Source organism: Oncorhynchus mykiss, unplaced genomic scaffold (genome assembly GCF_013265735.2).
Source record: "Oncorhynchus mykiss isolate Arlee unplaced genomic scaffold, USDA_OmykA_1.1 un_scaffold_261, whole genome shotgun sequence".
NCBI classification, from domain to species: Eukaryota; Metazoa; Chordata; class Actinopteri; order Salmoniformes; family Salmonidae; genus Oncorhynchus; species Oncorhynchus mykiss.
In genome coordinates, this window is record NW_023493717.1 from 216,395 (window position 1) to 230,000 (window position 13,606).

Here is a 13,606-nt window from a genome sequence, read left to right on the forward strand (position 1 = left end):
AACAAAGTTAAAGTTTTTAATCTGGGGTAAAATCAACCCAATAAAACGTATGATGAGTTATTATATCGGTTTAAAATGCATAGATATTGTATATATAGGCTATCTCGGAAAAGTTTTAGAAAGTAAGGACAAGTAGGAAAGAGATGGAAAATAGAACGTGTGTGTGTTATTGTGTTGTTGAGAGAGAGACAGAGACAGAGAGAGACAGAGAGAGAGAAAGAGAGAGACAGAGACAGAGAGAGACAGAGAGAGAGACAGAGAGAGAAAGAGAGAGAGAGACAGAGAGAGAAAGAGAGAGAGAGAGAGCGAAGAGCGATAAGCCTAAAAGACAAATGAGAACGAGCTAGGGTTTGTGAAATATTCAAACATTGTGTGAAATGTATATATATACTTATTACAAAAGACATGTTTTTAATTTGCGAGCAGCGTTTTGTTTTGCAGCTCCCCACCAATGTGGCCTGAAATCGATCAATCACCACATAGTTGATCATCTCGAGATCCAATAGGGGACTCGCATCACTGTGCCGCGCTTCCATTGGACACCCCTGGCGGACTCCGTGAGCGTGCAGCGACTCGGAACGGCCCATTCGGCGCAGAGAGGGGGAATGGGTGACGGAGGGCACGAACGGAGAACTGTACCACTCTGTAGCACTCTGACAGCAACATGAAGCTGACAGGATAGAGAGACTCTAATCTAGTGAGTTTTTCAGCTTCAGTTTTAAAGAAAGACCAATTATAGAGCACCATTCAAATGCTTTAGTAAAAAGATTGTTAGTAAAATATGTATATATTTTACAAAAAAATACCAAAATGTTGTCAATGGCCTATACAGTATTGGGCACACTAACTTCATCAAACCTAACGATGTATATATCTGTCTCTCTCTCTATATATATATATATATAATATCTAATCAAGCAATTCAACAATTTCTCCCAAATCAAATAGGCTACTTACTGTAAGACGATGTAAAGTCTAATGTAGAAGTGTGATATGAAATCATGAATCTGCTGTTTTGCAGAAGGGACTTATGGGACTCCCTAAAAACATGCCACTTCGACTCAAGTGACTTCTCATAGCAGGTTAGGAGAGCATTTTTGCTAACCCTTACACTAACCATTTTCCTAACCTTCACCTACTAAGTCTCCTAAACTGCTATGTTAATCTTCCTAACCTGCTGCATAAATTCTCCTAACCTGCTAAGAACAGTCATAGCTGTATCGAAATGACATGTGTTTAGGGAGTCCCGGCCAGTTCTAGTCCAAATAGATAAAGACATCTCCACAATAACAGAGATGAGTAGACTTGGGCCGACATTAATAGGAATGATTAAGTGCATAGACGTGTTCAAGGTGGAAACTGCGTAAATGGTCAAAGAGGAAAGGCCGGGTATGTTGCAACCAAGAGCACTTTAAAAGGACATTACCATAGGTTTATTTAAGATTTAACTCCCGTTCAAAAACATGGATTTGTCACGGATATAAATGTAATTAGAATAGCATACTGCAAGGCGTTTCCTACTGGGCACGTTGGTGCAACATCATTTTATTGAAATGAGGTGGAAACAACGTTGATCCAACCAGTGTGTTCTCTTCTACCTAGTAGCCTACTAGTTTTCACATTATTAAAATCTGGAATGGCATCAAAGTCCTGAGACGATCATCTTAATCTTGGGATTAGTTGGAAAAATCCACATTTGTAAATAGAAAGGAAAAAAAACGTGAGTCAAACAAACACTATAGTAAAGTCGACTACACGACCAAGAGTCAGGGTGATATCCCACACGCCGAGGCTAAAGCTATGCATGCATGGCTTTGACCAGAGCAACACCACCAGGGGCTGAGGGATATTCTCCCTATAGCCTAGAACACAAACAGACAGGGGCTCGGAATACCCATTGACTGCTCAACTCGAGCTTTCGAAGGTCCTCCCACGACACCCCCCTCCTCTCCGCGCGACTTGATGTAGCCCATTCGCATTGTGTATAACGCGACCTGTTATGGCCACCACTACTTCCGGGTTTCGGCAGTCTGGTCCATATCCACTCCTCAGTCGCGTTTCCCAACTACTCGCACCCATTGTACACAAACCAACGAGGAGTTGGCGACTGAGCACAGCATCGATCGAGGGCTGCTCCTTTAAGAAAGACTAAGCCTGAATTATCACCCCACCTCCTCCTGATCTCCTTTACAGGGCTTTTGCGTTTTAAAAAATCAACCCAGGAGCCGAGAGTGATCAAAAGAAAAACGAGTGAGCTGAATGTTTTGTGTGCATTTGACTATTCACATTAGGTGTGCTAACCCGTGGAAGCGCGGCGCGGATCATCATTCATTCCGGGCTACTTTGACAAGCCTCGGCGTTTGATTGACAGGCGTGGTGGCAAAAAGCCATGAGACTTCGCTAGTTTTGTTTTGAGGGGTATTTTCATACTGTTTTTTTTTTGAAAATAAGACTGGGGTTTCTCTCCCTATGCCACTGCCCTGGGGATAGCTCAGGCCCTATTCGCGGTTGCTTTGGACTGAACTTGAGCTGAAGAGGGCTGGCTTGAATTCATCGTTGCATTTCTCTTGCAAGAAATACGGATTCTTGAAAGATCTCGCATTTGGAATTTGCGTTTTTATTTGTTCTTCACCCTGGCCTCTTAGGGGATATATCCGAAGCGAAAGGAGAGAAGAAGAGAGGGACTAGAGGAGGGATATGGCGCAGCGGGTACGTAAGCAAGACTATCCCGAAAAGTTTCACTGTAACTCCACTGTGTGAAAATGCAAAGCCATGAACACGGTAACGTGGCCAATGACAGACGCTCGCGGCGAAACTTTACTTTCTTCTTCAAGACCCCGCTGGACCGAATTCCATGTTTTGCAGTTTTGCATCTTTGGCACAATATTACGCACGGACGCTCATATTTGCTGCTTCGCGAACGCCCCGACTAGGGACATTAGAAGTGTCATCCTATCTGCTGTTTCCAGATTAGTCTTGACAGGCCAGTTACTGGAAGAGAAACAAAGAGCAATGGGACCAAACAAACCCAAACTTTATACTTCCGAAGTCGAATTTAAATGACTTTAGTCATTTTTGTAATTCATCAAATTCATGTAAATGCTTTGAGGTTTGAATCTCTGAGTGTTTTTTTTTAGATTATAATTCATTATCATCTAGAGTTGCATCCTCAATTATAGTTTATTACAAAGTAGGCCTAATAACGTTTAATTTAGTAATTTGGGTAAAAAAACAACAACATTTTTGCATATGCTAATAAAACACATTTTTTTGTCATGATGTGATGACATATGGTTTGATACATAGCCTAAAACCCCCGGAATACTCGACTAAATGGCATAATTTTTAGAAATGAAATGTAAGAGAGATCACACTTATTATTCAAAGACCTTTTGCTTGATGGAGAGACACACTACATCAGTACCACGCGGGTCATTTGTGCACCTCTCCACGTGTCAGGGTCTAAATGGTAGTCTTTATAATACCGTGCCACGTTCAGAGTCCACAATACATCATTAAAATCACTCATTAATTTGTTAAAGAAACAGGCCCCAACATAAATGTTGTTTTAACTTTTAGTCAACGTGTTATACAACACGTATGTCTGTGTGAAAAGACATATTCAGGCACACATTTAGTATGGGCGTATGGGGATGGAAAATATGTAGACAATTTATAACTACAAATTACTTCGGTTTAAATGTTCATCTATCTATACTAGACATCTTCAATGATCATCATTATGAGAAACAGAAACATCAATTTAACTGCGTTTGTTAAATATATTAATGATGGTGTATTTGGCGTGTAATAACAGAGTAACCCATGTTACACAATTCTAATGATGCTCTAAAATGAGCAAACACTGTAATTAAAGAGACTAAATGTTGCGAAAGCCTACTATCAAATCATTCAAAATACACAAAGACGAAACATGCATGCTTGTCATCCGTTTTATCCTGCTCATATATATTTCAGTTTTTGCTATTTTAGTAGGCCTAGCTTTGGAATTAAAGATCAGATTTGAATAATGTTTTAACGAGATTATCCCTAATTGTGTTACTATTTCTTATATGGTGGTGTAAATATGTAAAATACTCTTAGAGATACAGTTGAACTTTAAGGGTATTATATTCTTGAATATAAACAAGGTCACTAAGGCCAACCTCGGTAGACTTCATTTTTTATTTATTCATTCATTGGTAGGTTACTATCGACACGTTATATTGTTGTCTGCAAAGTGCGTAAAACCACCACAGTCCTATAACTGTCCATTCAGTAGGAAACTGTGTTGTTATTGTGTATACAGTACGAAGACTTGCCCCACTACGGGATGGACGGGGTGGGTATCCCCACCACCATGTACGGCGACCCGCACGGTGCCCGCTCCATGCAGGCCGTCCACCTCAACCACGGCCCCCAGCTACACTCACACCAGTACCCGCACACAGCCCACAGCAACGCCATGCCGCCTAGCATGGGCTCGTCCGTCAACGACGCCCTGAAGAGAGATAAAGACCAGATATATGGGTAGGTGACTGTAGCTTACGGTTATATATATGAGCAACTTTGTGTGGGATTTCATATGTTTTGGTTGATTTTCTTGTTGGAGTTGAAAATGTGTAGACTGTTAGACCGTGAAGAGCGGTTGGGAAAAAGTCAAAAAACACGTGGGATTGTTACCTGGGAATTATTGTTGTTTTGGAACTTTTTTTGTAAGAATAATTTATTGTCGAAAGTTGTGTTGACTTCTATAACTTGGCACAAAGTTGTATGCTCTTTATGTACTCAAAATATAGGCTACGATATTTGCTGACACCAAATATTATGCACCCGTGACCCTGAGACCAATAGCTACTATGTGCAGCAGCACATTTTAGGCTATATGTTTTGGAAATTAAAATTCCAATTAGTTTATTGTAGTTTTACAAGGACCTGTAATTGATTACCACATATTAATATAACTAAATGGTGTGCAATGGTCATGTTATATGGCCAATTTCGAGGAGTTTTATGTAATAAAACAGACACCCAAAATTATGCACACCCTACATTAATTTAGATGAGTTAATTAAAATTCCAAAGCATGATGTATGTACGGTGACTGAACATGTCACAAATAATTTAACTATTTTACTCAGTTCAATGGTAGGCTTACTTGAGAGCGCCATATTTTTCTTAAATTCTAGACATTGGCCCTAACATTTCCAGAACGGTCATATCCGCGAATTTACAAATGAGACTAAAATGGAACAAATTGCACGTATTAAACGTTTGATATTTTCAAAGACAAAGGCAGATCTAGTCTATAGGCGTAGGAGAACATACAGTGCTGCACAAAAAAAGTACATTTTATTCAAATCATTTGACACAATTATCTGTCACTAAAAACTATATCGTTTGAATATTTTTCCTGCACTAATAGGCTATAAACGCCTTACATAAAACGGCATACACATATCACCAATTCCCAGAGCTATGCCTAGTTGTTGAGACTAGCTTATAGAACCAGTGTTGACCCCGGCCTTGTTCTCTGCGGTGACATTTGCTATTGTGTTTGATTCCATGCAGGCACCCCCTGTTCCCCCTGCTTGCACTGATTTTTGAGAAATGTGAATTAGCGACTTGCACGCCCAGAGAGCCTGGGGTCGCGGGAGGAGACGTTTGTTCATCGGAATCTTTCAATGAAGATATAGCAGTGTTTGCAAAACAGGTCGGTGAAAAAACGTTACGCGCTATTAACATAGGCTACATTATGCATACGATTATAGATGTGTGTGGCTGAGCATAAGCCTATGTTTTTAAGCTGGGTATTTTGTTAGTGTAATTAAATGTTATTGTAAAGTTTAGCATTGGAAATGTTTTGAAGCGTGTATTGTTTAGAAGTAGCCTGATAGTATTTGTTATGCCATTAACAGTAGTTTATGTTTAACGCATTGTTCAATATTGGGAATACTATTTTAATATTAAATACATTATTATTTTTCTCACGGATGTTGCCCATAAGTGTTGAAGTGTTCATGATTTTGTGGTTTTAGATTCGGGCAGAAAAGCCGTTATTTTCATCGAATCCAGAACTGGATAACCTGGTAAGACAAATATTGATTTGATTATACAAGAAGTGGGCTAAGGACTAAGAGTCAACGTGGATGTATCCAACATATCAGGGCTTGCCTTCATATTATGTCACGGTTTCTGAACACCAGACGCTGTTAGTTTCAAAACGTTTCTCCAACGACTGGAGGTTGTTGTTCTTCAATCCGGATTGTTTGATTTTTATGATAGCCCTCGGTTGTCACGGTAGATAAGCATCTTTTGAGGGCCGCATTAGAAAGCTGTCAAATGGATTTGGACTACATTTCCCTTCGATGGAAAGTTATTACGTTAATAGTTTTCACTTGTAATGTAGGATATCTAATGCTTATGTCTGGGCAAGCTTCTATTGTGTTTGATTGATTAGCCAATGTTGTAATGCCGTACGCTTATAATGTTGAATATCAAGCTCGACATAAAATCAAAATTCAAAATCCAATTTAACATGAATAATTTTCTCCATTGTAGTTTCTTATATCCTATCCAGAAACATATGCCTATTTCATATTAGGACATTTTTACAAGCTAATCTTTTTTTTAAATTGTTATTTAAATTTTTCAGATGATTCAAGCCATTCAAGTTTTACGGTTTCATCTTCTGGAGTTGGAAAAGGTAATATCACAGCTCCCTGTTGCTGCCTGGCCTTGTCACACTTCATAGCTATGGGCGACATTTGCATAAATGTATTTTTCTAGTCGGCTATAATTAGTGTCGAAATCAATCACGGGGCCTATTTCTCTTCCGCGTTGTAGCCTAATCACAACGCGAGCTGCTACAACTGCATGGAGCGGATATCTCTGTGACCAAATCTCTCTGAGAGCTAATAGTTTATTTTGGTGTAGATTACATACAAGGTGAATTAATTATATCATTTAAAGTATGTTATACGCGCTTTAGGTATTGGAGAATGCTAAAGGCCGAGAAAAGTAGCCCGCTGTAGCATAGATTGGCGTGACATTAGTGAGCCATTTTTGTATATGGTATATTGATATGTTTTACCAATGGTAGCCCACTGTCCAAACAATTGATCAGTTGAAATGATTGTTAATTAACTTTCAGTAGACCGAGTGTTGGGCTATTTTAATACAATTCAAAACATGATATAACATTAGGGTCGTTGCAGGCTGTAGCAGCATTGTGTAGCGATGCATTTAGCCCATACAGCATGCACCATCCTCGGCATGACCAGGCGACATGCACCGGGTTGGGTCGGTGGTAATAATGGAATCACTGGAGGAAATGAAGCAGTTTACCTTAAATGTCAATCAGTCGGGTCACCCCACCACCTCCCTAATGGACACAACCTGGGGGCACTGATACATTTAACACGGGTGTTGACCAGGTTGTAGCCCGCCAGTCTTCTTGTCATTGTCAATTTTCGTTGAAGTCTCAATTTTTCTCTGTAATAAAGTTACTTCATATTTCTGGATTCGGCTGGTCACGTGGGAGCGCACAGCAACACCACGTGCTCGCCTCAACCCATTTGGACCAGGTTGTCCAAGTGGCTTGCAGCTTTGTAGTTGCAGGCATGTGTCAGATATACAGTACCTCATGTCTTTTCTTTTGGTGTGTTTTCCTATTCTCTTTTATGTTGTTCTATAGGTACACGAACTATGTGACAATTTCTGTCACCGGTACATCAGCTGTCTGAAAGGAAAGATGCCCATCGACTTGGTGATCGACGACAGAGAGGGCGGATCAAAATCGGACAACGAGGAAATAACAAGATCATCCGGGCCTCTTGATCAGGTAATGTCACCTCTCTCTCTCTATCTCTCTCTCTACTGGGAATATTCAGTGTGGTGTCTTCTGGGTCACTTCTCCGCGAGGCGCTGTTATTTGCATACGATTAAGACCATTTTAGATTCCATCGGAATGAAAATTTCTCTGTATAATGTATCCATTATTGGCCCATTAAGGTTTGATCCGGGAACCGACCCGGGGGAGATTAGCCCGAGAAAGCATCGCCATAAACTTGACCTGCTTCTTGTCCATTTTAATTTAGCCATCTTTCCCTTTTCTTATTTTCCTCCTCCTCTCCACCACCTCTGTCTTCTAGTTTTTAATCAAAACGAAACGTCATCAGTGCATTTGTATTACCACGCAGCCACTGTGGAGAGGCCAAACGCATAGTTTGATATCTCACCGGAGGGACTGAGACCGTGGGTTTAGTTGCCTTGGATTTCCCGTTGTAGTTTACGGTTCATTAGGTGTCTTGTCAGTATTTTTCCTCAGACATGAGTGCACATTGCTTAGGCGAATAGCCCTATTCGTGACCACTTTGTGCTTTAAAGCGCGAAGACAGAGAGAGATTCCATGGCACTTGCTGAAATTACGGTTTGATTTTGAAAGCTACTTGGCAGTAGGTTAGATTAGGACAAGGCAGTAGGCTACATTAGGGCAAGGCAGTAGGCTAGATTAGGGGAATGGTTCCTATTGTGAGTCGCGGGCAGCAGTAGCGATATCAGCACATCCTTCATTATGTGCTCCACTGGCTGCTCGCTCTCGAGGGACATTGTAGTGCGCGCGCAGGCATGACCCTAATGGTCCGTATTGCCGTTAAATAATGATAACAGTAATAATGATTAGAATTATGCAAATCTATAGCCCTATCTTTTATGCGGTGGATTTTAGGCCATTAATAGCATGCTTCATTTTGTAGCCTGAATAGAGACACAGCTTTTCTTATTTCACTTAACAAAATAGGCCTATATTTTCGAAAGTTATCTCTGTTAGGGTTTTAGAGAAGAATGAATGAAGGCCCTCAGAGACATAGGCTATGGATACCGATGAAGGGAAAAAACACAAGTGGCCAAATTAAAGAGATTAGCGGCTAGGCAGATATAAAAAGTAATGAAGCGATTAGGCTAAATAATTTAAATCCGTGGACCTCCATATGGTTGAGTGGCCGGCTAGAGCTGGCGGTCTGTTGTAGTGCTCCGGAGAGAGTGGCAGCGAGCAGCTTCCATGTTCTGTGGTGAATAGCGTAGTTAGCAGGCAGTATAGCCTAGGCATCGTCATTCATGGACGAGCTGGGACCAAAATGGGAGCGACCCCCTGCCTGCCTCAAGCTTCCTCTCTCTCTCGCTCTCTCTCTCTCTTTCTCCGTCACCAGCCCCATATTAATGATTATGCTAATGAGGCAGATCGCCCCGCCAGATAACACTTCATTTAATTCAAAAGCAGAATTAAATAACATGATGCCAATTGTGCACTTAAGTGTTTCTTTGAACGCGTATTCTTTGGGGACCTTGTCAAAGACGTTGCGCCTAGATAGAACTGAGATATGAGTGAAACTGTGGAAGATAAAGGGGGTATCGAAATATAGGCTTCGCGAACACCCTAGGGTTTGTAGGTATATGAAGCACATCATGTTGTGCTCGCGGGCAGTGATATGGTACTTTAATTGACTTTAAGATGAAGACATGCCCTATTTTAATCTAATGATGGCCTTCCTTGTAGCCTAAATATTGAGGCTAATATCATATAGGCATATAGGTTGACAGTGTCTCCGCTGTGAAGCGCATTAATAGGCCTCTATGTAAAAACTGTTCTGACAGATCTGGAATATGTCCATATCAATTAAATTCCTGATATTTCAGAGTAAGATTATGATACAATACAAAGTAGTGCAGCTAGCCTACATTTTAGGCATATCTGCTTAATGATCCATAAACCACAAATTAACTTATCCAGAGAGCGCTGAGGGGTCTTTGGCTCAAAGATAAGACCGTTTTCAATTAAATGAAACTGCACTTGTTTTATCGCGATACTTTCCAGCTGAGCTGAATATGGGCTATGTATTTTAGTATTTTGTATTTCTTGTAGGACATTTTATGCTTTTGCGTTTGTTAGGCGGCTGTGACACCCTTAACGGATTAGCGCCGTGTAAGAATTATCTCTATCCATATGTATTGTTAATATACGCCCTGGGGCATAACGTTCAATTGGACTGGAAAAAATATAGAGAATTTGTTAACAAGAAGGAACGGAAGCTCATTTATGCACAAACCAATTTATTCCAGCGAGGGGACTGTAGCAGAAAAGGGCCCAAAAAAAGAGTACTTTGAATTTATTAAACTCCAGGGTCTGCGCCGAGTTACTAGCAGCTTGTGCACCCAAGCATTGAACCAATAATGTTCCGTTCCGACTCCTCCATCTTTTTTTCCTCCCCTTGTTATTTTGCTTGTCTCGTGCTTTGCGCAGGAAAGTAGCGCATGCAGGAAGGACGCAGGGCGCCTCTTGTCAAAAAAATGAGCGGATAAGAGCATTTCAGGAGAGGTGAAACAGTCATAGAGAGAGGGAGAGAGTCTGGCTGTGAAGGCTTGTGAATGTGACCAAGCCAGTTTGGGTGTGCGTGTGCGTGCGTGTGTGAGAGAGCCCAGCCTGGCTCCATGCTCCCTTTAAAACTCTTTTCCTCCTTCTCCCTAGAAAACTAGTTTTACCACATTTATTTGACATATTTAACCCCTTTATTTACTACATTTGACCGCACCCTCTCCCTGCTCATTTTGACCCACTTGAAGGGTAGTCAAACATTTCCATAAATAGATTCCTTTACTCTTCACCTTTTTAGTTACGTGGTGTTCATGTGAACATAACACATTTTAAAACAACTAAAAAGTAATACACTTCTTAGCATATCGTCTAGTCTCCTCCACGGGAATAGGTGATGCTAGGAAATAATGTGCTAGCATGTTCCTAGGCTTCATCAACGCAGATTCCAACAACGACAACTAAGATTCCACACGACAGCTAAGATTCCACACGACAGCTAAGATTCCACACGACAGCTAAGATTCCACACGACAGCTAAGATTCCACACGACAGCTAAGATTCCACACGACAGCTAAGATTCCACACGACAGCTAAGATTCCACACGACAGCTAAGATTCCACACGACAGCTAAGATTCCACACGACAGCTAAGATTCCACACGACAGCTAAGATTCCACACGACAGCTAAGATTCCACACGACAGCTAAGATTCCACACGACAGCTAAGATTCCACACGACAACTAAGATTCCACACGACAGCTAAGATTCCACACGACAACTAAGATTCCACACGACAGCTAAGATTCCACACGACAGCTAAGATTCCACACGACAACTAAGATTCCACACGACAGCTAAGATTCCACACGACAACTAAAACACATAAAACTAGTATAGGAAGACAGCTCCATATTCTGTTGTTTTAAAGTCCTTCAGTCATACATGCAGACGTAGCCCATGTATACATATCCCCACCCAGGGCTTAATCTCTTCTCTGTGTTGTTGAAGACATGGTGCTTGTTGCCTTGCCGATTGCATACGTATTTGCCTAGCCCACACATGGCTCTCCACTGCTCCGAGTGAGCAACGAGATGGGAGGTCGTTCCAGCCACCGCGTCACAGCAGCAGCTAGCGCTCCGTTTGCACAGTTGTCTTTAATTGCAGAGAAGCAGGAGGAAGGTGCGCAGCAAATCTGCTAATGAACTTTGTGACAAGCTCAGAGAGTGGAAAACTGCTGCACCCTATTCCCTATTTAGTGCACTACTTTTGTCCAGGGTCCAAAGGGCTCTGTTCAAATGTAGTGCACTATGTAGGGAATAGGGTGCCACTCTTGGGTGGCATCCCCAGGCTGTCTAGATGCTGTGATAATAACGCTGTGGACACTGCATCTGGTGAGCTCTTCTCCTCTATTGTGCCCTCCATCCTGAAGTGGGGATCATTGTGCCCTCCATCCTGAAGTGGGGTTCATTGTGCCCTCCATCCTGAAGTGGGGTTCATTGTGCCCTCCATCCTGAAGTGGGGTTCATTGTGCCCTCCATCCTGAAGTGGGGTTCATTGTGCCCTCCATCCTGAAGTGGGGTTCATTGTGCCCTCCATCCTGAAGTGGGGTTCATTGTACCCTCCATCCTGAAGTGGGGTTCATTGTGCCCTCCATCCTGAAGTGGGGTTCATTGTGCCCTCCATCCTGAAGTGGGGTTCATTGTGCCCTCCATCCTGAAGTGGGGTTCATTGTGCCCTCCATCCTGAAGTGGGGTTCATTGTGCCCTCCATCCTGAAGTGGGGTTCATTGTGCCCTCCATCCTGAAGTGGGGTTCATTGTGCCCTCCATCCTAAAGTGGGGTTCATTGTTCCCTCCATCCTGAAGTGGGGTTCATTGTGCCCTCCATCCTGAAGTGGGGTTCATTGTGCCCTCCATCCTGAAGTGGGGTTCATTGTGCCCTCCATCCTGAAGTGGGGTTCATTGTGCCCTCCATCCTGAAGTGAGGTTCATTGTGCCCTCCATCCTGAAGTGGGGTTCATTGAAATGACCCTTGTTTTTTCTTCCTTTTTCCAGAGTGGTTCTAGAATGATTGAAAAGGAACATGCTCATTGGTCATATTGTTTGGAATGGGTTGAAGAGCGCTTTGAGCCAGTGTATGCAAATTCTGATAGCATAAGGACTTCGATTTAGATAGGTTTTGTGAGTGTATACATAAATACAACCCTGAAGGTTGAGAAACATAGTGTCATTAGAAGTAAGACAAACACATGGTATTAACTGGTGTGTATTCAGGCCCAATTGAGACCAGAGTCTCATTCCCAATGCTGCCCTGAGTACAAACATTTTCTCACAAACATGAAGTACAATTAACATTCCAAATAAAACAAGAAGAATAACAATTACTTCACAACCTCAACGCCACAACCTCAACGCCACAACCTCAACGCCACAACCTCAACGCCACAACCTCAACGCCACAACCTCAACGCCACAACCTCAACGCCACAACCTCAACACCACAACCACAACCTTAACACCACAACCACAACCTCAACACCACAACCACAACACCACAACCTCAACACCACAACCACAACCACAACACCGCAGCCTCAACATCACAACCACAACCACAACACCACAATCTCAACATCACAACCACAACCACAACACCACAACCTCAACATCACAACCACAATACCACAACACCACAACCTCAACACCACAACTTCAACAAATAAACCACAACAATCAATGGAAACAACTTCCATACTGAATGAATTCATTTAACATCAGAGTCCTACACTGTCCTAGCGGCACCAGGGAATCAAGGCAAGGAATGTTCTAGGTTATTCCAACAAAAATCAGGGGTGGCACTTAAACTAAAGGAGGATTTACCTAAATTGGTGGAGACCAGAGGGACCTCAAGAATGAACCAATCCTGCGAGCGGGTATGGTAGCTCATTCTCTTATAGGTTAGCAGCAAAGTTAGGTAAGTTGGAAGCTTGTGTAGCGGAGCTGTCACCTGTGGGACTTCAATGAGGACCAGCCGACCTTTTGATACAGGAAGCAGTGGTGATTATTGAAACTGTCACCTGTGGGACTTCAATGAGGACCAGCCGACCTTTTGATACAGGAAGCAGTGGTGATTATTGAAACTGTCACCTGTGGGACTTCAATGAGGACCAGCCGACCTTTTGATACAGGAAGCAGTGGTGATTATTGAAACTGTCACCTGTGGGACTTCAATG

At 42.2% G+C, this 13,606-nt stretch overlaps 1 protein-coding gene across 2 annotated transcripts in view; it reads left to right on the forward strand.

Moving 5' to 3' along the window:
- The first annotated feature begins 675 nt into the window (after positions 1–675).
- The window catches only part of LOC110515823 (homeobox protein Meis1-like), a 34,483-nt gene continuing 21,552 nt past the window's right edge, over positions 676–13,606 (forward strand). Inside the window, exons 1-6 of one of the 2 annotated variants that reach the window (XM_036973515.1) lie at positions 676–697; positions 4,310–4,530; positions 5,572–5,713; positions 6,039–6,089; positions 6,656–6,706; positions 7,697–7,843. In XM_036973515.1, the coding sequence (XP_036829410.1) occupies positions 4,334–4,530; positions 5,572–5,713; positions 6,039–6,089; positions 6,656–6,706; positions 7,697–7,843 (588 nt within the window). In that variant the 5' untranslated portion in view covers positions 676–697; positions 4,310–4,333. Of the gene's footprint in view, positions 698–2,005; positions 2,710–4,309; positions 4,531–5,571; positions 5,714–6,038; positions 6,090–6,655; positions 6,707–7,696; positions 7,844–13,606 lie in introns of those variants that run through there. The other variant, XM_036973514.1, reaches the window with a different exon arrangement.